This window comes from Mercurialis annua, linkage group LG1-X (assembly GCF_937616625.2).
Source record: "Mercurialis annua linkage group LG1-X, ddMerAnnu1.2, whole genome shotgun sequence".
NCBI classification, from domain to species: Eukaryota; Viridiplantae; Streptophyta; class Magnoliopsida; order Malpighiales; family Euphorbiaceae; genus Mercurialis; species Mercurialis annua.
Window position 1 is genome coordinate 65,850,460 of NC_065570.1, and position 24,125 is coordinate 65,874,584.

Consider the following 24,125-nt stretch of genomic DNA (forward strand, 5'->3'; position numbering starts at 1 on the left):
TACACTCTCCATTTAAAAATGTAAAAAAGCTTAAAATAGTACTTAATTTTTATTTCATTCTTTATATTGGTATAAAATGATTTTGAAATTTCAATTAAATCATTATTTTTAAAAATTTCACAAATCAAATTAACTTTTACATAAAAGTTGAAGGATCTTTCTATGCTTTTTTTATTATTTAATTTAAACCCAGTTCAAAATTAAAAGGAAACTTAATCTAACCTAATTTTGTGAAACAAAGCCCTTAACCCACCTGCCATCCTCTTCAATCTTCTTCTTTTTTCAACCCAGGTCTTCTTTGCCAGCAACCTCCGAGTAGCAACCAGGGTCGTCCTCCAACTGAAGTACAACGAACCTGTACAAGCGGCAACCAACGAACCTGTACAAACGGTAACCTTCTCCACGGCTGCTACTTTTTCTGTTGGTTCTTCACCGTTTACTGTGGGTCCTCCTCGCCGCCGGTCTCCTTCATTTCTTTTGTTTTTGAAAACGACGGTGGTGATGGTGGTAAGTGGTAGGGAACGGTGGCTGGTTCAATTTGTTTGCTTTATGATTTTAATTTTGTTGCTAGTGGTTTGCTGCTCCCAATTATTGATTTTTTTCTTTTAATTTTTTCTGTTGTTGTTGCTGTTGCTGGGTTTCATGGTGAGGGAGGTGGTGTGGTTGTCGCTGGTGCTAAAACGACGAAGAGTTGCTGGTTGGTAGAATTGAAGAACATGGATCGTGGTGGTGACGAGATGGAGAAGGTGGTTTGTGATTGTGTGATGGCGGCTGTAATCTGATGGAGAAGAAGAAGAAATTAATTAGATTAGGTTTAATTAGATATTATTATGTTTATTTAGATTTAATTAAGATAATTTTGAGTTAATTAAAATGGGCTGATAATTAAGGTTAATTAGGCTTAATTAGACTTCATTAGTGTTGATTTAAGATTAAATCTGTAATTAAAGGATCCCACTCTCTTTTCTATGTGTTTTTGTGTCAGAGGGGTGATTTTGATGCTAAAGTGCATAGTTGCGGGTCTGTTTGATCCAAAAACGGTGAAAATGACTTATTTGATATTTCATGCCAAGTTGAGGGGGTGAATTGATCCTTTATTCGTTATTTTTTTATGTACAGACTGGTTATATGTTTTTTATTTTTTTAATAATTTCATATAGTAAAATTAATTTAGATAAACAAAAGTTTATTAAATTTTTAAAAACTTTGTGAACTTTTTGAAATAAAAAAATTTTAGTTTAATGACAAAAAAAAACCTTTACGAATTATTATAATTTAAGCCAAGCCTTTTAATTTTTATAATAATAGACAAATTGTATTTTTTGTTGCAATAATAGTCAAACTTAAATTTTGTTGTTGGAAGTTTGGCCACCAATTGTTGCAACTGAAAAATATAATTTGGCTATTATTATAAAAATTAAAAAATTTAATTTAAACTATAACAAGTCGTAAAAATTATTTATTTTCGCCATTAGACCAAAAATTTGAAAGTCGAGTTGAATTGAGTTTTATTTTCGACAATCAAACTATTTAGTTCAATCAAATAATAGAGTCAACTAATAGTAAAAAAATAGTACTAAATGTAATCAAACGTGATATAATTATAATAAATTTAATAAATAAATAAATTGATGGATCACGTTACGAGCCACGTGCGTAGCACGTAATACGAAACTAATATAAAAAAATAGTACTAAGTGTAATCAAACGTGAGAAAAAACAATTAGTAAGTTTCTTTTTTTAAAATTACAACTTAATATGAGGGGATTTATCAATATTTATCTCTAAAAACAATGACACTCACAATAAAATAAATAAATAAAATTTCAAGTAAAGCAATGCAAAATTACATGAAAGAACTAGAAATCAAGTAGAAGAAGAAACGTCCTCTGAGGTAAGATCTACATCTGGCTGATCAGAATCATCATTATCACCGTAGATCTGATCAAGCACCAGAACTAATCCCATTGCAAAAGCAGAATCAACCCCTGGTTTAACACAAAGCCAAAATACATCCTTGCTTAGCATCACATTAGTTGTAGGGTCAACTTTTCTTTTAATCTCAGCCACACAATCTTTTGATAAAGAATCCAAAGATGTATTGTACATTACGCAGCGTCGCCTGGCGTAACTGCCTTCTATTTGGTACTCATCACCTGGATCGCCAAATACATGCACCATTAAATTTGACCGTCCGATGATGCTTGATCTTGATGCTTTAAACACTGGGTCTTGATGATTGTCTTCTTTAATCTCACCTAGATACCCGTCCCACCGTTGATGAAGACTTGGCTTCTGCTTTTGATTGATCATGTATCATTTGATAAAAGGAATATTAAAGATTAAATGAAACTGAACCGACCAAAACAAATTAAAAATCAAACCGAATTAAATAGGTTGGTAACTCGGTTAATTGGGTTCAAATCGACAAAAATATAAGCAATAACTATAAAAGTTAAATCATAATCAAATATATTTAGCCAGTTCAGCTCATTAATCTAAATCTCAAATCAAACCGAAAACTGAAATTTAAAAATCCTAAAATCAAACCGGCCCAATCCAAAGTTACCATCGAACCAACTAAAACTCATTGCTTCAGTCGGTTAATCTCGTCGGTCAAACATTGCTCAACCCTATCCAGAGGTATTCATGTTCACTTTTTTTAAATAATTTATTTATTTACAAAAATCTTACAGAAAACTATCCTACTTTCATAAAATATTTATTCATTCAATTGGCATGATTTTCCATAATATTTATTTTAAAATTATATTTTTTTTAAATTGATCACTCATAAAAATATTATTTTAATTATATATAATATTAATTCATTTTTTATAAAATATAAAATATGGCCTATGCTAAATGTCTAATATTGTGGCGTAAATCAAACTGCGTTTATAAATTTTTATATTTCTAAATTTAAATCTTTCAAACCTAATCAAGTTTTTTTTTTCGATAATTGAAAGGGGGAGCGCTTGTAGGAGAAAACAAACCATACAGTTTGCTGCTCAATGCTTTTACAGTTTGAGCTATAGGTCATTAGTAATCTAATCAAGTTAAATTAACTGTATTGATTTGGTTTTTGAAGTTAATTTATATCAAAAAAATACACTCAGATATTTTTAAGCTTTTCAAATAGAATGAAGAAAACAAATATATTTTTTAAAGTAAACTAAATTAATTTTTTTGGTTTAATTTTATACAATCTAATTCGCGTTATTCCATTCCCTTCATTAAATAAAAAGATTTTGTATATAAAACAAGGCTCATCATAAAATTATGTTTTTGTAACAATTTAATTCAAATTCAATTATCATGTACCCTTTATAAAAGAATGGCTCATTCACCTAGCTATACGAAACTTTTACGACTTGTGTCAGTTATAGTTAAACATTTTCAACTCACCAGATTTAGCCGTTTTGGAATACTCCGTCTTTTCTATCGCCAAAACCAAACCAAGCCGGATTTATTGCTAGTCTGGCATCCTCGTTAGTCTTTACATGCTAAAACGTCGTCGAATTGAGAATGACATGACACAATATGGTGAGTTGAAAAAGTTTGGTTATAATTGACACAAGTCCAAATGTATTTTTAGGTGAATATACCATTTTTAAATCCATAACTAGTTGATTAATCATATAATTTATAAAATTCATATATATTTGAAAATTACTATAAAATTATTTATAAATAAAAATAAAACATTTAAAGATATTTTGTTTCATTATATTGGAACAAGTATTAGTTTTTATGAGATAAAATGTGATTCTCAAAATGGCTTCAATAATTCAATAACAATAACATCGAACAATTGATTCTGCGAATATCCAAATTATCTCTGTTAAAAAAAAAAAAAAAAAAAAAATCCAAATTATCGTTTATCATATTTTATGACTAAATTTTAATTTATTTAATTTCAATAATTAACTTTTAATTTTATTTTAACTGAGGTTTATCGGCCAATATGCATGTGGCAGCCGAATTTTTCACGTGAAAATTATCTTTTATTTATATTTTCATAAAAAGAGGTCACATGTATTTTCATTTAAGTCAGAAATTTGTAAATCAAATTATCTATATGTAAGTTTTCAATAAAAAAATTTAAAATTCGGCTGCCACATAATTAAAATAAATTAAATTAAATTTGGACACTAGAGCTAAAAAAAATAAACGATAATTTGGATATCTGATGATCAATTACCCCGATAACTTCAAAATAGTGCTTTCATTATAGTAAACTATGTAGGATTGATATTCATCTGAATCCAGCAATATTACTGTGAAGATACAAAAACGAACCTTACGAAGGAGGGAGAGGAGACATTTGCCGGTAGCATCCATGAGAACGAGTTCATCCTTAGACTCGGAATCAGAACCGTAAGAATCAAACCGGAAAACGATTTGGCCATCGGAATTATAGACAAGGAAGGCATCTCCGGGAAAGAAAACAGACGTCTTGTGTACTGTAAGCTCTGTTTCCACTTTGAAGCAGAATTTCTCATCCACAATTATTGCTCCGCTCATTATTAACTTATTCTTCACTATTAAGCAGCTATGTTTTCTTTTTTAAGAGAATCTGATTTGGTTTTTGTTTGAAAGCTTTATTTTGAATTAGAAAAAGAAGTAGATAGAAAGTGGGTGCTGTTTTTGCAAATTGTTTGGGGCCTATTTTTTTTATTGTCGTTGTGTGTATGTGGGTCACTCTCTCTTTCTCTCTTTCTCTCTAATGTGTGTATATATATAGAGTATATTAAGATCGGCTAATGGCTAAAATGCATAAATGGGCAAGCGTGAAAAAAAAAAAAAAGAGTTAACTGCAAATAAAATTATAAATTTTGACGTAATTTGCAATTATAATATGAAGTTTAAAATTTGACAATGTTAGTGATCAATTTTCAGTTTTTGACAAATTAGTACACCGACCAATCATACAACAACATATGGGTGTATATTGCAATGTCCACGTTAGTAGTTCTTTTAGTTCGGTGTACGTACCAATTTGTCAGAAAACGAAAATTGGTTACTGACATTGTCAAGTTTTAAAGTTTGCGTTATAATTGTAAATCAGGATAAAGTTCGTGATTTAATTTGCAATTAATCCAAAAATAAATATGTTAATTTCCATTTGAAAATTGAAGGTTTGATCATTCACGTCTGAAGTACATTACGTAGCAAAACAAGATGAAAATGAAAATTCTAATAGACGTGTCGGATAATTCTCAACACTTGAATTCAATCTGATCACTGTCATCTTTAAAATTTACATTTTTAAATTTGGTTTAATCACTAAAAAAAATTCACCTTTAACTTCTTTTGCAATTACACCCTAACATAAAAATTTCTCAAATTTTACCCTAATTTGGATTTTTATGTTTCAATTGTAACAACTCAAATTCTAATAAAAATATCGGAAATTCTATTAAAAAATATCGGGAAATTCTCAACACTTAAATGTAACCTAATAATTGTCATTTTTAAAATTTGCATCTTTAAACTTTTATTCTTGTTTCGTATTTTTAGTAGAATAATAATTTAGTTTATTAGTAGTTTTAATATTTTATATTAATTGATCTATGATATATTTTTTTATTTTGTTCTTATTAATAATATTATCTTCTTGGCATACAAAAAAAGATAATTTTAATATTGATTTTTGAAATAGTTAATCTACCATTTATCAGCAATAATAAAAGAAGACTGCTAGTAAATACTAAATGTAGTTTATTTACTACTAGTAAATACCACTTCCAAGCGAATGATTTAAAAATTAAAACGTGCGAGGATTTTGTAGTAGGAACTAGGAATCCTACGATGAATGGTCAACAGGGATGTGCTTGGGTTTCAGACTGCCAGAGTGTACAGTTGAGAAGTGACAACTGGCAAGGAGCTAGGCATTTTGTTGATGCATGCTGTTCTGGCCTTTGACACGTCACAGTCGTCAAGTATTTGGAGCTGTTGGCTTGGCTAGTTGAGTTGAACAAAAGGATAACCATAAGTGGTAGAGATAATATATTTCATTTTCCTCTTCTGGCAAAAAGATAACAATTTTGGATATCAAAATTAAGAAATACTGCTACGGTGGAATCATTCCTAGTTATCAACCATCACTGCAAATGACTTTATCTTCGCACAACCATAACCATTGCCAAAATAATTGATGAGAAAATCAATAGTAATATAATACTCTCTCCGTCCCAATAGAGTTGTCCACTTTGGAAAAAAAAATTGTCCCAAAATTCTGTACACTTTTAAAAAATAACTAATTTTTACACCTAAACTTTTTATATTACTCCTATTTAAAACCACTAAAAAGTAAATTGTAAGTGAGCTCTATATTAAATAGGGGGTATGACAAGAAAAGTAAGGAAAATTTTATAAAATCTATAAACAATAGAGAAATTCTTAGGTAGACTAAGTCTACCACGTTATCCGTAGACTAAACCAATCATGTGATAACAACTCATTAAAATGAGGGTATTCTTGTAATTTCGTTTGTTATTTGCATACACTTTTGAATAATGAAATTACAAGAATACCCTCATTTTAATGAGTTGTTACCACATGATTAGTTCTAGTCTACGGATGACATGATAGAATTAGTCTACCTAAGAATTTCTCATAAACAATAATTGTTTTTCTTAAACTGTGTGATAAAGATAAAGTGGATAACTTTATTGGGACGGAGGGAGTACATAATAAGCAAAACATTTAGTTCGAAACAAAATTTAAAGAATTAGAAATTTAAAACATCACCAAACTCGCTTATTTTCCATACATCATATAGAAAAACATTATATTGATAGTATTGAATATTTTTAAATCTAAGCCTGTCTTTATTTTTATATTTCAAAATGATCACTTTAATTTTTAAGGGTTAAATGAGATGTACGAAATTATAGATTATAATATCACAAATAAATAATATAAAGTAAATAGAATCTTGTTTTCATGGCTAAATATTGAAAAAATCAACTAATCTGCTCAACGAGTTTGATAAATATATACTTCTTCCGTTTTATTCTAATTGAACAAATTTTATATTTTTAATGTCCCATTCTATTTGAGAACTTCTATTTATAGAATACTTTTCACACTACTTTTCTTCTTTTGCCCTCCTCAATTAATGCATTTTAAAAGCATATTTTTAAAAAGTAGTGAAGCATTTAATGTAATATGAGGATATAAAAGTAAAGTTACTAAAATTTCTTAAACAATGTGCAATGAGAATTTTCTCAATTAGAATGAGACAGAGGTAGTAAGTTGGTTACTGACATTGTCAAGTTTTAAAGTTTGTGTTATAATTTTCTTTCTCAAGTTTTAAAGTTTGTTTTTGTCCGTGCTTTTATTTAATATTTTTTATTTAAATTATCTATAAATAAAATAAATTACTCCTAATTAACTATTATTTTTCGACAAAAAAAACTACTATTTCAATAATTATTTGATATTTGATATTTGATATTTAAATACAATCTATAATTATAAAAATAATTATTAATTAAATAAATATAATATTGTGACAAATCACACTATAAGCCACGTGTGAAACACGTAAAGCGACACTAGCTAGTCGATAAAAATAGGGGAATGATCTAGAAAAACTCCGAACCTGAAAATAGAGAGCATGGTCGTAAAGAACGCCAAAAGAGATCTTCAGGTGTTCATTTCGACGTTCAAATAAATATTTAGCGAAGAAAAAAATAAACAAGAAAAAAAATAGAGAATAAAAAAAAGTACCTTAGGATTTTTGATAAAATGATATATATAGTATATTTCTTCTCCTTTACCCGTGCTTCCATGGTAAAATTTCATATTTTTTAGACTGAGCTGACCTTTTCAATTATTTTAGTAGAAAAAATGTGTGTTGAGCGTAGATGATGTGGTGTGTGTATCTTTTCTTGTCAAAGAATCGTCTGTGGCCTCCTTAACTAACATGATCTTTCTAACTTTCTTTGCAAGTAATATAATTCATACCTCAATCTAGACAGTGTTTTTAATGATTCTGGTCGAGACATAAAACAATCCAGGACTGTAAGTGTCCTTAACATATTATCGTGGGCCTATGATCCTGGTGATACTGTTTTGCTATAATTAATATATATATTTTTTTTAAAAAAATTAGTTCAATTGTTCGGTTTTTAAAAGAGTCCAAATCAAACTGAACACCAAAATTTATCTAAATAAAAACGCGACCAGACCTTTTTCACTTTAATCTTTTTTCAGTGAATTCTAGTTCCGTTTAAAAAAAGGGAAAATTGATTTATCAATAAATAAATGAACGAAGGATCACTTTACCCCCTAAACTTGGCAAAAAATATCAAAAACGTCCAAATTGAGAAAACCGTATCACTTTTAACCTGAACTTGGCAAAACCGGCTTAAAACCCCCCTTATGCTGATGTGGCATTTAATTGGAGAGTGAGATTTTAAATTTTAAAATTAACTCTACCTAATTATACTTAACTCTAATTAATCTAATTTAATTAAACATACTAATTAAAGACTTAATCCTAATTAACCTAATCTAATTAAATTAAACATCCTAATTAAACACTAAATCATAATTAACCTAATCTAATTAACTCAAGACTCTAAATCCATATACCATCGATTTTTCCGACCAACCTCCGGCCTCCGTCTCCAACGGAGACAGACTGATCTCTGTAACAGAGATAATCCATATGGGTTCATCTCTGTTACAGAGACAATCATCATCTCTGTAACAGAGATGAACCATCGTCTCTGTAAGATGGGTTCGTCTCTGTTACAGAGACGAGACGACGAGCTTCAGAGAGAAGCTCGTCGTCTCTGATGGGCAGCTGCCGGAGAAGAAGTCCGGCAGCCGCTCATCTCTTTAAAAACTAATTTGTTTTTGTAAAAAGTACAAATTAGTCCTCTTTATTTTTAATTAAAATTGATTTAATATATAAAGTTTTAAAATAAAAAGATTAAATAGTTTTTTTTAAATTATTGTGTTAATTTAAAAAATCAAAAAATATTAAGCACCTATTCAAACTATTTATCATTAAAAACCACTTTCCAAAAAAAACCACTATAAAAAAACCGGAGAGTGTACCTCACTCTCTAGGGTGAGAGTGGGAAGGGGGGTTTTTGTACTAAATTTGACAAGTTAAGGGTAAAAGTGACTCAGTTTTGCTAATTTGGACGTTTTTGATACTTTGTGACAAGTTCAGGGGGTAAAGTGATCCTTTGTTCATAAATAAATAAATTAATTCTATAATTAAAATAAAAACACGTTGTTGGATCATTTTTAGTACGTACCATGACCAAAACCAAAGAGGGAAAAGTCAGCAGCAGCATTCAGCAAATCAAAAACACTCTCAAATCCTCTCTCTCTCCTTTTCGCCACGGACACTCAACAAACAAACAGATCAACGTTTCAAATCCGCATTCCGACACACACACTCTCTCTCTAATGTACCAGCTCCGCATTTAGCGTGATCCAATGTCACCGTCACAAGCAACACCAGACTCGCCCTGGGACTGCATGCTACCAGGCCCGCCGTCCCGGAGCAATTTCAATTCCATCGACCTTTCTCCTTCCGGCCTCTTAGCTTTCCCCTCCGGCTCTTCCATTTCCGTCGTTGATTCCCGTTCTCTTCAGCTCATTTCCACCATCCCTCTCCCTCCGCCGCCTAATAACTCCCTTTCTCCTTTCATCACCTCCGTCCGCTGGACTCCGCTTCCTCTTCCTCGTGACCTCCTCTCCACCTCCGCTGATGAATCTTCTCTCCATTCCTCTTCCTCCTCTCACCTCATCCTCGCCGCTGCTGACCGCCACGGCCGCATCGCTCTCATTGATTTCCGCCTCAAATCCGTCCTCCTCTGGCTCGACAATCAGAATAGTTCGTCCAAGTCGGGAATTCAAGACCTCTGCTGGATCCTCTCCCGACCTGACTCCTACATTCTCGCCGCGATTTCAGGTCCTTCGTTGCTCTCTCTTTACTCTACAGCTACGACTACTGCAACAAGCTCCTCCAAATGCTTTTTCAAATACGACGCGTCGCCTGAGTTTCTCTCTTGCATTCGTCGCGATCCGTTTGATTCGCGTCATTTTTGCGTTATCGGTTTGAAAGGCTTTCTAGTATCCATTAAAGTACTCGGAGAAACCGAAGATGATGTCGTTATTAAAGAGCTTAGTATTAAAACTGATTTTAGTGAATTCTCTCGGTTAGAGAAGGATAATACGACGTCGGCTGATGCTGGATCTTCTCCTGCTTCTGCGGTTTTCCCGTTGCACAGTGTGAAATTAGCATTTTCGCCGCAGTGGAGACATATCGTGTTCGTGACCTTTCCTAGAGAGTTAGTTGTTTTTGATTTGCAGTATGAAACGGCGCTGTTTAGTACAACTTTACCTAGAGGCTGCGCTAAGTTCTTGGATGTGTTGCCTGATCCTTGCAATGACTTGCTTTATTGTACTCATCTTGATGGGAAGCTCAGTATCTGGCGCCGTAAAGAGTAAGTTCTATTTAGCACCTGCAAATTTATTCCCTTAATTATTGGTTGTGATTATTTGTAAATATGATTTGCATACATTTATTGCATATGTGATCACAGTGGAGAGCAGTTGCATATAATGTGTGCAATGGAGGAGTTAATGCCTTCAATCGGCACACCTATGCCTCCTCCGTCGGTTCTAGCTGTGGCCATTTCCCAATCGGAGTCCACTCTCCAGACGGTTGCTAAGATGTACTCCGATGTACCTAATACTCCTTCAGCTGACATTAAGGATTTGGACAATCCTTTCGACTTCTTCGATGATACTCTTCTTCTTTCTAAGACGCATTTGATATCCATTTCGGATGATGGAAAAGTATGGAACTGGCTTTTGACTGTTGAAGGGACGGGTGACACTGATAAGAGAAGTGTTAGAGACTTGGCTGTGGCTTCTATTGCCAATGAAATGCCTCTTTTAGGGGCCAATGGTGATGGTCTTGCTCCAGAAGCAGGAAAGCAACTAGATATTCCAAGTGGCAGTAAAACCCGCCCTTCATCTATTCTCAGCCAGGCTAGCATCTCATATAAGGTTAGTGAATAGACTTTTTTTCTTTGATGTAAATCTATATTAGTCGTATGGTCCTGATTCTGATGTAGACAGTAATCCAAGAGTCTAAAACTGTTAATTCAACAATGTGAACTTATGATTTTGGAGGTTTAGCTACATCTCGCCGAGTTTCAATTCATAATCAAAAATGTACATTTGTCTTCTTGTTTTGATTGGTCAATGACTAAAGGCTATCCTAGTGAAGTTCAATATTTTAAATCCGCCACACAGTGGTAGCTATCTTATGAATATCGCAATAATTGATCCTCTCCACATTCATTGGGTTATAAATGCTTACTTACGTGACAAGCATTGATGCAGATCAGCCTAGTTGGACAGCTGCAGCTTCTTTCTTCAACAGTAACAATGTTGGCTGTGCCTTCTCCCTCTTTGACTGCTACTTTGGCTCGTTAGTTTCATCCTTACTCTTATTTCAGTAATCAGAATTATAGTTTCTTTAACAGTCTGGAGTTTGTATCTTACTTTTATTTATAATTAGGACTTTGGTTAATGAGGTAATATAAATACCTTGAAGGTGGAGGAAACCTTCCTGCTGCAGCTGTTCCCCTGGTTGCTTTGGGAACTCAGAATGGAACAGTGGACATCGTGGATGTTTCTGCCAATGCTGTTGCCACAAGTTTCTCAGTTCATAATGGTACAGTTAGGGGATTACGGTGGCTTGGAAATTCTAGACTAGTTTCATTTTCTTACACTCAGGTATAGATGCTTATCTTAAATTTATATTTTCTAGAGGAATAACTTTCATTTCGTTTCTTTTGTTTTTTTGCTTATTTTCTCATCACACTCTTGCTCTTGTATCTCAGGTGAATGAAAAAACTGGAGGTTATATTAATAGGCTCGTGGTAACCTGTGTTCGAAGCGGCCTTAAAAAACCATTTCGGGTTTTACAAAAGCCAGAACGTGCACCCATTAGAGCTTTACGGACTTCTTCGTCTGGAAGGTTATCTTGATACCTGCTTTTCGTATTTTTATTTTATATTTTGTTTGCTATTTGATATGTAATTGACTTGGACTTCTACTTGATCTGCTGAATCTGTCTTTCAAGTATTACCTCTTTCCATGTTTCTTATCTAATCTTCATTATCCATTTTTATTCTTGACTTTTATTAATAGCTTAGACCCACGTTCTAAAATTTTCAGGTATCTTCTTATTTTGTTTCGTGATGCGCCTGTGGAGGTTTGGGCAATGACAAAGAGTCCTATTATGGTACATTGGCTGAAATCTTCTCTTTTCAACTAGCATTTTTTATTCGTTGTTTAATTTTCTTTTTTAAGAATTTTTTTTATCTAGTGGTGATTGGCCTCATGTACTTAATTGGTAAATAATGGTTCAAGCATGGGGGTTAATGCTAGACCAAGTAAATGCTTTAAATGTCATGTTATCATTTAACCTTTTGAGATAAGATTACTCTGAGGATGCAGTTGTAGTAATGATTTTTTTGGTAGCCAACATATCTATCTTGTCATATATATTATGTTTTTGAAATGAACTTATAAATTCTATTTATAAGAAGAGATCTAACCCATTTTCTGTACCTTCTCTTGGTTGAAATGTGTTTATTAAGTTGATGACTCAAAATGGCTTCAATTTTGTTATTACAACGGAATTTGTTGATGTGAGGGATAAGGTTTTAGAGCTGTTGTGGTCACACATAGCCTGCTACTGAACAATTGTTTGTATGAATGCTAGGTTGCTTTGAAATTTTAGATGAAGTCCATTAACTGTGAATAGGACATTATATTACGTTCTCATGTGTGACGATTGTTTTTATTCTTCACATGTAATGTGTCATCATGTCATAATTTGTAATGGGTATTTCTTGTTATTTACATGGAACTGCACTTAGCTCATATTCTCAGTCGTAATGCAATTAAAAAAATTGTGCGATATTTTTTTCGGAGAAAAAAAATAAACTTCTGTAGATTTTTACAGTTTGCTTTTCTTCTAGATAATTATTATGCTTTATACGTCCATGTAGCTTAGATCATTAGCTCTTCCATTCACGGTATTGGAATGGACTCTGCCAACAGTTCCCCGGACAGTTCAAAATGGTCCATCTAGGCAATTTTCATGGTCATCTAAAGATCAACAACCGGCAGCACCAGATGGAGCATCTCCCCCAAAAGCATCTGCATCTGAATTGAGTGAGTTCTTTTAATTTCTTTTATCTCTTTTCAAAAAAGAAAAAGAAAAAATCAGCTACAATCAGATTTAGTGAATATCTCTTTCATAATCTGTATTTTTTTTGAAAGTATTTTGTTCATGAAACTGGTTCTTTATGGTGCAGCAGCAGCAAGCTCAGATGCTTCTCAGGATGATGTAGCAGAAAGTTTTGCATTTGCACTTGTAAATGGCGCACTGGGAGTTTTTGAGGTTCATGGAAGGAGGATTCGTGATTTCAGGTATTATTTCTAAATCGATTGAATTAGGGTTCTGTTATGCACAGCTTTAGTGAAAAGGAAAATTTATCTAAAAGGAGTTTTGACTTTAGGGTTTCTTGTCATACAATGGCTACTTTGCATTCAGAAGTTATCTTGCTGCACCTGGATTTCGCTTACATACTCCAAATGCATTCTTTTTGTGGAAATATTAGATGTAGCTATTTTTAGGATTGTGATGCTAGTTTTGTTGGAATAGATGATGTACTTGCAGGTCACTAATAATTTATGAGCAGTTTTCCCATTTGAGAGGTTATAAATCTATCATTTTGTTATGATTTATTGTTTGCATGCAGGAAGTAAATGTTTACTGTAGAAGATAGAACAAAATACCTTGCTTATGAAGCTTGAATGACATTGTAAACTCTATAGGTTCTTATGTAGGACTGCAAACTATTGTTTGAACCATTTTATGCCCTTTCCTTATAGCTGACACATCAAACCCTCTTTTCGATAAAAAATGGAAGCCAAATGAATGGGCACATATCTTTGCCATATGCAATGCCTCAATCACAGGAAATGGACTCTATAGGTTCTTACCTACCACTGCGAACTATTGTATGAACCATTTCATGCTCTTTCCTTATAGGTGACACATCAAACCGTCTTTTTGATCAGAAGTGGAAGCCTAAGAAATGGACAATTATCTTTGCTATATGCAATGCCTCAATCACATGAAAACTGGGAACAACATAAAAATAATTAAAGTGACATGAAAGTTGATGCTTTGTTAAAAGTTCAACGAATAGAGTTGGCAATGAGGGTTCCTGAGGGTTAGGTTGGAACCTAACCTTTTGTAATGACATCGATTTGTCAAGAATATGGAACCTGAATCACTTGGTTTCTTCATTTAGCTCTTGTTGTAAACTTATAGAAATTCTTTCTTTTGACCTTTAGTCATTATGATTTATCATTGATCAAATGTCGTTATTGTTTCCTCTGCCGTCTGCCCTTTATGCTACATGGCTGAAAATTATATCTTGGTCACATTGGCTCATGTGACTTTTTGTGCTTTCTTTGTAGACCAAAATGGCCTTCTTCTTCATTTGTTTCATCTGATGGACTGATTACAGCCATGGCTTACCGATTGCCTCATGTCGTATGTATTGCATTATCTTATCTTTCATTCATTATTCTTCTTGATTAAAAACTTAGTTCTTCCAAAAGATTTGTTAAGAGGCTGGTTTACAATTTCTCAGGTTATGGGTGACAGGTCCGGGAACATACGCTGGTGGGATGTGACAACTGGACATTCTTCATCATTTAACACTCACAGAGACGGAATCCGGAGAATCAAATTTTCACCTGTTGTTCCTGGAGATCGTAGTCGAGGGCGTGTTGCAGTGCTTTTTTATGATAATACCTTTTCCGTATTTGATCTTGTAAGCACAAGAAATTGCTATTAGTTGCTTGTCGTTCCATTGTATTTGATTTGCATGTGCATGCTATGCAGCTGGTGATGTGCTATATATTCGATTATCTGCTGAGAAATTTGTTGTTACCTCTCTATATCTCAGTATATTAAAATCCATTGCACATGTTAGTGTTTTTGTGTGTGTATAATTAACTATATGTTTTCTGAATTGCTTTTGGTACGATTTTGTAGTTAATGCATATTGATTTTATTTATTTAGATCCAAATATCCATTTGATCCTGATACTTACATTACATGTTCTCAAACTGCAGGACAGTCAGGATCCATTAGCCAATTCGCTTTTGCAACCTCAATTTCCTGGAACTCTTGTATTGGAGCTTGATTGGTTGCCTGTGCGGACAGACAAAAATGACCCTTTGATATTATGCATTGCTGGAGCTGATAGTAGCTTCCGCCTCGTTGAAGTTAATTTGTAAGTACCACTTTTAGATGAGCTCATAGATTCCTTTATATTTTATAAATATGAAAGAGTCTCCAAGACATGTATCATGTTTGACTGTATGCAAGAGTTTCCATGATTTGATAATGGCAAAACCCATACGGAGGCCCCTCTACTTTACCGGTTTTGTTTGAGAGGTCCTTACCCCAAAGTTTGTCACGTTAGAGTCCCTGTACTTGACAAAATCTCAATTATAACACCCTTACATGGATTGAAAATGGCAAGTGTAATCACTCTCGTTATGTGAGACTGAAAAAAAAATTAGTATGGTTTTTTAAACTTTTAATCCCCATAAAATACACATAAAATTAAAGGACCTCAAGTAAATTTTCTTCTTTCTTCTCCAACATTTTCTCCAAAACCAGTAGATTTAACAATCTCAAACAAAGCCAATCATTTGAAATCAACCAAAACCCAGAAACAAAAACATCAAAATTAAACAAAAGGACCAAAACTTTCAACTAATAAAAAGCAATTTACACCATGTTCTTAGCTGTTCTTCTGATTTTGCTGCTTTAGGGATTCATCCCTTTGTTTCTTTTGTTTTCATCTTTTTGCTGGTAAGAGCAATAAAGACTTTGGTTTTTTTCTCGACCAAAAAATGAAAAACAATTAATACCCATAAATCACCCACAAATAAACAACCCAACAAAATTAAAACTAATCAAATGCAGATAAAATTAATCAATGCCCAGAAACAAGAACACGATCGAGAATTGAAGGATCTGAGAAAATAAAAAAAAACAAAGCTACGAGGAAGACCGGTGGTTGGTGAGAATATCTTCGGTTGTGTCTAAGCTACGAGATTACAAAGACGAACTTAGTTGATGTTGGAAATTTCCTATCCCGCTGCTGTTGCCTCTAGAAAACGCCCCCGCTGCCGTTGCCTCCAGAAAACGCCGCCGCTGCCGTTGTCACAAATGAGAAAATGGCGTGCCTCTGTTGTTTTTGTAATCAAAGGAAATCTTCGATGATGAAACAAAATTAATTTAGATCAACTACGCTTTGGTTCATATTTTAGAAAAAAAAAGCTATGACTGCTGGGTTGGATAATTAGTTTCTTTAGATTAGGTTTAGTTAAGGTATGAAAGGAAAAATGGGTCTGGTTAATCGGCCATCTGAAATGGATTTTGGAAGTTTTTTGGAAAAAAAATGGAATTTTAAGCTTAAATGTTAGAGAAGTATGAAGAAGATGATGGAGAAATATTAATTTTGCCATCAAAGTTATTGTATTTTACCATTTTTTATTAAATTATAATTTTATATAAAATAAATCCTTAACTTGTGATGCCACGTGGGCATCAATAAATAGGAGGAAATGCCATGTCACCTTTTTCCGTTATTTAACGGAGAGTGAATTACACTTGCCATTTTCCATCCACGTAATGGTGTTATAATCGGGATTTTGTCAAGTATAGGGACTCGGACGTGATAAGCTTTGGGATAGGGGCCTCTCGAACAAAACCGATAAAGTAAAGCGGCCTCCGCATGGGTTTTGCCTTTGATAATCTAGATCAGATATTTTTAGATGTACTTTTGGACCTATAAAAGAAGGTGATACTGATATTAGCAGTGAACTTTGTATGCTATGTTCAGTAGCGGATCCAAACAAATTTCATAAGGTGGGCAAAAATATAAAGTGTATATATATATATATATTTTATAATTAAATAGAGGTGAGTAAAATAAAAAAAATTAACGCGGGCAAAACTAAGTTATTAAATTTTATATTAATAGTATTATTTGAAAATTTTAATTTATAAGATGGGCATTGCTCTCCATACGCTCTATGTAGGTCTGCCCATGATGATGTTCATGCTTGATAAGCTTTGGTAGGGGGCAGTTGGGTGTTATTAGGGAGTGGAGTAAATTAATACAAGCATGGATGTGGTTCTTCATATAAGCTAGGGGTTCATGTGGTCTGATGTAGCATGGCTCTGATTTAAAAGAAAGCCGAGAATAGTTAGGGCTGTAAACGAACCGAGGCGGGCCGAGTTTTGAGGTGTTCATATTCAACTCGTTACATCATATGTTCGGTTCATGTTCATTCGAGTTTTGAATAAGGTGTTCATGTTCGGTGCATTTAAAATTTATAGTGTTCATGTTCGGTTTGTGTTCGACTTGTGTTCGTTTGTTTAGCTGCTAAATGAACAAGTTCGTGAACGAGCTCGCGATCAACTCATGAGGGTATTAAACGAGCTCGTCTGTTTAACAACTAAACAAATGAACACGAACACGAAATGAAACTATGTAATTTTGCTGTTTTTTTCTATCAAAACTGCATAATTTTGTTTAAAATAATATAGCTTTAATAGAATAAAGTATATTTAATTTAAATAAAACTAGCTAGTTCGCAAACTTTATATCGAGTTCCTATACTCCCATACAAGCTCTTAAACGAGCTGTTCCGTGAACATAAACGAGCCGAACACTGCTATGTTCATGTTCAGCTCGTTTAAATAAATGAACATAATATCAAGCTCGACTTCGGTTCGTTTATAATGCGAATGAACACGAACCGAGCTCTTATCGAGCCGAACGCCTAGGTGCTTGTGAGAAGCTCGGTTCGTTTACAGCCCTAAAAATACTACTAAGATGCGGACAATTAATTCATGTTTACTAATTTTTTGTGAAGTTATCAATTGTATTGGCTGCTGAGAAGGACATAGAAACTGAAGCTGGTAAATTAATTTGCTCTATTGTACTGTTTATTTTTAACTTTATTTCCAAATTTTGATTTGTCACATTGTTGCAACTTGGGTTAATTGTTGATGTCATGTCTTAGGGTTGAAACATGTCTTACTTCCTGCTCCAGCTACTGTGTCAATGATATTACTCTTGAGTGTTAACTTATGATGAATCTTTTGTTCTCTGTGCCATGTTCCATAAGATTAGTGTCAGAGGATGATCTCTTCCTTAAAAATCCACTTATTTGTAACCATTAATGCTAATTAGCTTTTATGTAATTTAGTGTGTTCATGGTAAATTTTGTTTCATCAACTCTGCTGAAGTATTTGTGCTGTTCTATCTATGCAGAAACGATAAAAAACTTGCCTATGGAGTGCAACCTCGAGCTATTAAAGAAAGATTTAGGCCTATGCCGATATGCTCTCCTATACTGTTCCCCACACCACATGCCCTGGTTATTTTTCTGCTTTTCATATTTACTTTTGTTTATTTTGATTAGAATGCCTGTGTAACAATTTACACGTTCTTGCGCTACTTGGTTCACTTCCTATTAGTTTTTTCAGTGATTTTTTTTCTGTAACGTATAAATAAAAAATATTTTTGAAGCATAATGGAATTAGGGTGAGTTTTTCCTTTTCATAGCATTCATATTCAAACAAATTCAATATTTGCCTTAAAATTGCTGGTTGTTGAGTATTAGCTCCATGGTGGTCCTACTTTTCTAGAGATTAGTTTAAGGTATCCAGATGGAATGAGTTTCAGTTATGTCAAATTTTGTTGATTTACTTTTGCTACAGGCGCTGAGGATGATCTTGCAATTGGGTGTCAAGCCATCTTGGTTTAACACTTGTGGTACAAGTATTGATAAGAGGCCTCACTCAATCCCTGGGACTGCTTTACCTGCATCAGATCTTCGCAGTTACATGGTTGATTTACCTCATATTGGTGACACTGTAGTGCCAGAAATGCTGCTTAAAGTATTAGAGCCTTACCGAAAAGAAGGTTGATTTGTTTGTTCTATTTTCTACGGTTTTATGCTAAGGCTCTTCTCTCGCTCTATATATACATATATTTTAATTTATCTTGTGGTTACCTGCATGATTGATAGGTTGCATACTTGATGATGAAAGGGCAAGATTGTATGCCTCCATAGTTAATAAAGGTTGTGCTGTGAGGTTTGCCTTTGCAGCTGCCCTTTTTGGTGAAACATCAGAAACAATTTTCTGGTTGCAGTTACCGCATGCACTGAAACATTTGATGAATAAGTTGGCAAATAAGTCTCCACAGAAAGGGCCTATCTCAGCTTCAATCCCAGACCTTGATGACACAGCTATGCTGACTCGAATTGCATCGAAGGGGAAATCATCGACTAGTAAAGAAAAGCAGGATTTATTGGTAAGTACTATTGTTTTAGTTGTTTTCATTTGTTATTCATGCTCTCCTTTTTCCAGCTCTTGTTTTTCCCAGTTTTTCTCTTCTTATTTCCCCCTTCTGTATAAATGTAATGTCTGTGTGTAGTATAATATTTTCAATTCTCTGCATTATGCTGAACTATTTGTTTAGCAGCATAAAGGTCCATTTAGGTCGATGGCTTTCAAGCAAGAAGAGTTGTGGGATAATGCTAATGAGCGAATTCCTTGGCATGAGAAGTTGGACGGAGAGGAGGCTATTCAGAATCATGTGCACGAGTGAGTCATCTGCTATTCTGTTTTATAGTTTTATGCTCAAGTTGGTACGATTTGATTGTATCTGATGCTTGAGAAGATCTGGAAATTTGTAAATTTCTGTTTTAAATGATGCCTGTGAATTAAACATAGTTGATGAACTGGACTGGAAGGTTGAAAACATAGTAGTGCATTTGATTTGAGCAAATCTTACTTGAGACTTCAGCACGAACCATAGGTCATTCACAACTCACTGTTCTTAATTGGGGATCAGGACTAAGTATACTTGAGTAGAAACACTTCATCGGAGTAAATCTTTAGAAACCAATACAAAGTGGATTGATGACTACTAGAACAGAGCCAGTCCAAATTCCAACGGCCTAAGAACACTTAAAGAAACTCAATGCAAATTTGGTTTTCATGGATAAGGTATTTGCATTTTCCCTTTCATTCAAGAAGTTAACCTAATTGATTGTTAAGCTATCCATGAGCTCAAATACAGGTCTGTCTTACATTGTGGATTCTTTTATCTATTGCATCCAACATCATCCTTGGTCCATGCTCGGTTGCCTTTCCTCTTGCGACTTCAATATGTTCGACATTTTTTTTCCGAGTAAATATGCTTGACATTCGATACTGATGCATTTTATAGTTGTTGCCATGCCAATGCCATCTCAATTGCGCGCATCCACTCTGCTAAAGAAAACCAAATTTTGGATATTCTTGGGGAAAAATATACTTTTAAGAACTTAAAGAATTTATTTGAAAAAAATTAATATGGTTCTGGTGCTACCATTGACTACAGTAATAAACATTGTTGAAAACTTTGACACAAGTAGTTACATTTACTTTCACAGTGCATCTACTCTGCTCAACAATTTTTGGAGGAAAACCCGAATTGCGGATATGCTAGGAGAAAAAAATAGGCTCACAAGAATTTAATCTTTTGTTTGAAAAAAGATGATATGGCCATTTCCTGCATGCAGCTGGACCTCTGATGCCACCATTGACTACGATAATATACTTTTGTTTCTTATTCTCAAACTTTTGTGCAACTTTAAGAATGTAATTTTGTAGCCTTGGCCTGTCATACTTTCTGCTTTGGATTTCTATATTCAATTGGATAATTGTTTATCATTTCCATGATAAACAGGCTAGTGTCAGTTGGAAATTTAGAAGCAGCGGTTAGTTTGTTGCTTTCTACGTCTCCAGATAGTTCATATTTCTATGTAAATGCTTTACGTGCAGTCGCTCTTTCTTCCGCTGTCTCAAGGTCTCTTCATGAGCTTGCAGTTAAGGTGAGCATATTTTCGGAATTAATCACGTTTTTGAGTAAAAGTGTTTGTGATTGGATCACAACCATTTTCTTGATTTGTGTTATTTTTGATTCTTGACTGTGGTACAATCAAAAGGTTGTTGCAGCTAATATGGTTAGGACTGACCGATCACTATCTGGCACTCATCTTCTTTGTGCGGTTGGAAGACATCAGGAAGCTTGTTCTCAGGTTAGATTTTACATAAACTTTCCTATGTTTTAGGGACAAAAAATCGAGCATTCTCTCTCCTTCAATTCTTGTTATTCAACTTGGTACTTAGGCAACTAGTTGATTGACCTAGATCAACAATTTAATAAAGAATGATCACTTTATCTAATTCCTCTATTTGGCTTAATAGCACAAACTGCAATATAGCATAATTTTCAAAGAACTTTTTCTTCTCGAGTCTCACGGCTATCAGGTTATGGATACACAAGAAGAATTACTTTGTCTTTTGTACTTGCAAGAAATTGTTGGAATTCATCCTGGGTTTTTCACAGTAGACTGTATTTATTGCATCATATTATTAATGCATTGCTGCATCATTATATACGGCTATCCACAGAATGAAATGCCTCAAAATACTTTGGGACATTGAGAGGGAGGTTAGGTGTATGTACATGGACTAATAACTGTCCCCTCCTGATATTTCCATTATCCTGGGATTGACCTTCTTGTTCGTAATATTGGCATATTTTATTCGTGCCTGGGGAAGGTTGACAACAATTAAGATGGTTAAAGCCCTTAACTGAATACTTTATGCACTTGTGCAGCTACAAGATGCTGGATGTTGGACTGATGCTGCAACTTTAGCTGCTACACACTTGAAGGGATCTGATTATGCAAGGTATTGATTTTTTTTTAAAATATTATATAACTCCTAACTTGAAGCTTTCTAGTCAAACTCAAGACTTTGCATTTTGAAGACTCCTTTTATCTTTCTATACCAATTTAGTAACTCTGTTTCTAGTAGTGGTAGTTTCTACGCATGTGATTTCAAGTAACAAACAAGCTTACCTACCATGTTTACTGAATTGCTGCAATTCGTCACAAATTAGCTTAATTGCTGGATAGATTACCATTTAATTATGTCAAACTGCACACATTAAATTCTTAAATGGTTTTACCATCCTTATATCTTTGTTGTGTCCTCAAGTCACACGTGCCTTTGTTGTGCATTGACCTGTTATTATTATACTCATTGATGCGAGCATTATCATCTCATAATCAGATTTCATTACTGCAGGGTTTTGCAAAGGTGGGCTGAACATGTGCTTCGTGCTGAACATAATATCTGGAGGTACTTCTGTGTCCATTCTTTGAACATGATGACCGATTGTTTTTCTCTTCTTTCTTTTGTTTGAAAATAGATTATTCTTCTCTTCTTAAGCTTTGCAAACGACACAATGCAGGGCTCTTATTTTGTTTGTTGCGGCCGGTGCAATGCAAGAGGCCCTAGCAGCTCTCCGTGAAACACAGCATTTAGATACAGCTGCCATGTTCATACTTGCTTGCCGCGAAATCCATGAAGAAATTGTCAGTAATTTAGGGAATTCAGATGATGAATCAGGGAAAGCCAAGGACATTCTATGTAATTTACCTGGTTTGAACCCGGAGAGTGAAGATGTCATTGCAGTTGGTGAATATTTTGGGCAGTACCAAAGGAAATTGGTGCATCTATGCATGGATTCACAGCCGTTCTCTGACTAATTGACCGACCGAGAACACCGCGAGGAGTACTTGTAATTTTGTTACTTGGAAGTTGCTTAGTGATGGATGTTTACCCAAAAGCAAATTTGTGGGCAGCTGAAGAAACTGCATTTAAACTACACTACGGTGAGGCAGATTCACTGAAAATTCGGCCTTGTACCCAGCTGGGTTAAACCGGAAGAAGAGCTAAAAAAGACACTGGCAGAGATTTTAATATGGTTGAATCAACTCGGACAGATTGGTTTGTGGAAGTGTTTGTTATAGTGAATTGGTTTGAAAAGGTTTTATAGTTGGCTGTTGTAAATCACGTCAAAACTATTATCCGTACCATACGACATAGCGTATACAGTATTATCATTAATTCTTTACTTCCCTTTTGTATTTGTGGGATCATACTTTTTGTTGGAAGGAGGTAAGTTGATATTGTTAAAGAAGGGAAGTCCATGTAAGCAATAACGAATCATTTTCAAGTCTTTTCTTTTAGTCATTTTTTATAGAGCATATATGTTGATTTTTGTGTTTAGAGTTCTTTTCTTTATGTTTCAGTGTAAGTGGTTTTGGATAAAAAATATTTTCAAAATGAGTGTTTTGGACAAAACACTACTCCTTCCGTCCTAAATTAATAGGCAGTTTAGTACAAACACGGATATTAAGAAATTTAGATTTTATAGATAAAATGAGTTAATATATATAAAAAATAACTTTTATCTTTTAGTTACTTTTATTGTCTTTTCAAGATATTCCCTATAATTAATGAGGGTATGTTTGACAGTTACTTAATAAGATAAATATCTAGTATCTATAATTTGTGATAAAGAAAATTAAACTAGTGCCTATCAATTTAGGACGGAGGGAGTATTATAATAGGCGTTTTGTCTCGTTTTACTCTTTCAATTCTTAAGTGTAATAGTTTTTGCTACCTTGACCCCATTTTATATACTCCCTCCGTCCTAAATTGATAGTCAGTTTAGGACAAATACAAATATTAAGAATTTTAATAAATCTATGCAAAATGAGTAATTCTATAAAAACATACCACACTTACCCTTATTTAATGCAGTGTTGACTTTGTTTCTTAGTGGGGTTTGCCCTCTTTTTAATGTAATATATTGTAATTAATGAGGATATATATGTAATTCAAGCATTCAATCAATAAATTACTGCCTATAATTTGGAACAAAAAAATTCAAAATAGTGCCTATCAATTTGGGACGGATGGAGTATTATATTTCAATTGTTGTTCTGCCACCTTAGTTAAAGGGGTAGAATAAATTAATTTATCCAATCTGTGTGTTTTTTTTCTAAGATTATAAATTTATTTTTAATTGATATATTGTACCAAGTT

General features: G+C 33.7%; 2 protein-coding genes across 8 annotated transcripts; one reads left to right on the forward strand and one right to left on the reverse strand.

Moving 5' to 3' along the window:
- Positions 1–1,710: 1,710 nt before the first annotated feature.
- Positions 1,711–4,689, reverse strand: LOC126665826 (protein LURP-one-related 5-like). Its single transcript, XM_050358757.1, has 2 exons — positions 4,303–4,689; positions 1,711–2,295 (listed from the first exon to the last, which is right to left on the reverse strand). Exons 1-2 carry the CDS (start codon positions 4,525–4,527, stop codon positions 1,867–1,869), a joined length of 654 nt encoding a protein of 217 aa, XP_050214714.1. The 5' UTR covers positions 4,528–4,689; the 3' UTR covers positions 1,711–1,866.
- A 4,601-nt stretch (positions 4,690–9,290) lies between these two features.
- LOC126665824 (uncharacterized) lies at positions 9,291–23,303 on the forward strand. Of its 7 annotated transcripts, none has more exons than XM_050358750.1 (20): positions 9,291–10,481; positions 10,581–11,049; positions 11,389–11,476; positions 11,603–11,784; positions 11,892–12,028; positions 12,229–12,295; positions 13,068–13,233; positions 13,377–13,491; positions 14,551–14,626; positions 14,727–14,909; positions 15,215–15,375; positions 18,439–18,544; positions 18,888–19,092; positions 19,199–19,485; positions 19,654–19,778; positions 20,908–21,052; positions 21,167–21,259; positions 21,844–21,917; positions 22,317–22,370; positions 22,483–23,303. In XM_050358750.1, the coding sequence occupies exons 1-20, from the start codon at positions 9,469–9,471 to the stop codon at positions 22,778–22,780; spliced, it is 4,044 nt and encodes a 1,347-aa protein (XP_050214707.1). In that variant the 5' UTR covers positions 9,291–9,468; the 3' UTR covers positions 22,781–23,303. The 7 variants fall into 7 exon arrangements, with proteins under 7 accessions (XP_050214707.1, XP_050214708.1, XP_050214710.1 ...); XM_050358751.1 differs by having other exon boundaries at positions 19,657–19,778; XM_050358753.1 differs by having other exon boundaries at positions 13,380–13,491.
- The last annotated feature ends 822 nt before the right edge of the window (positions 23,304–24,125 follow it).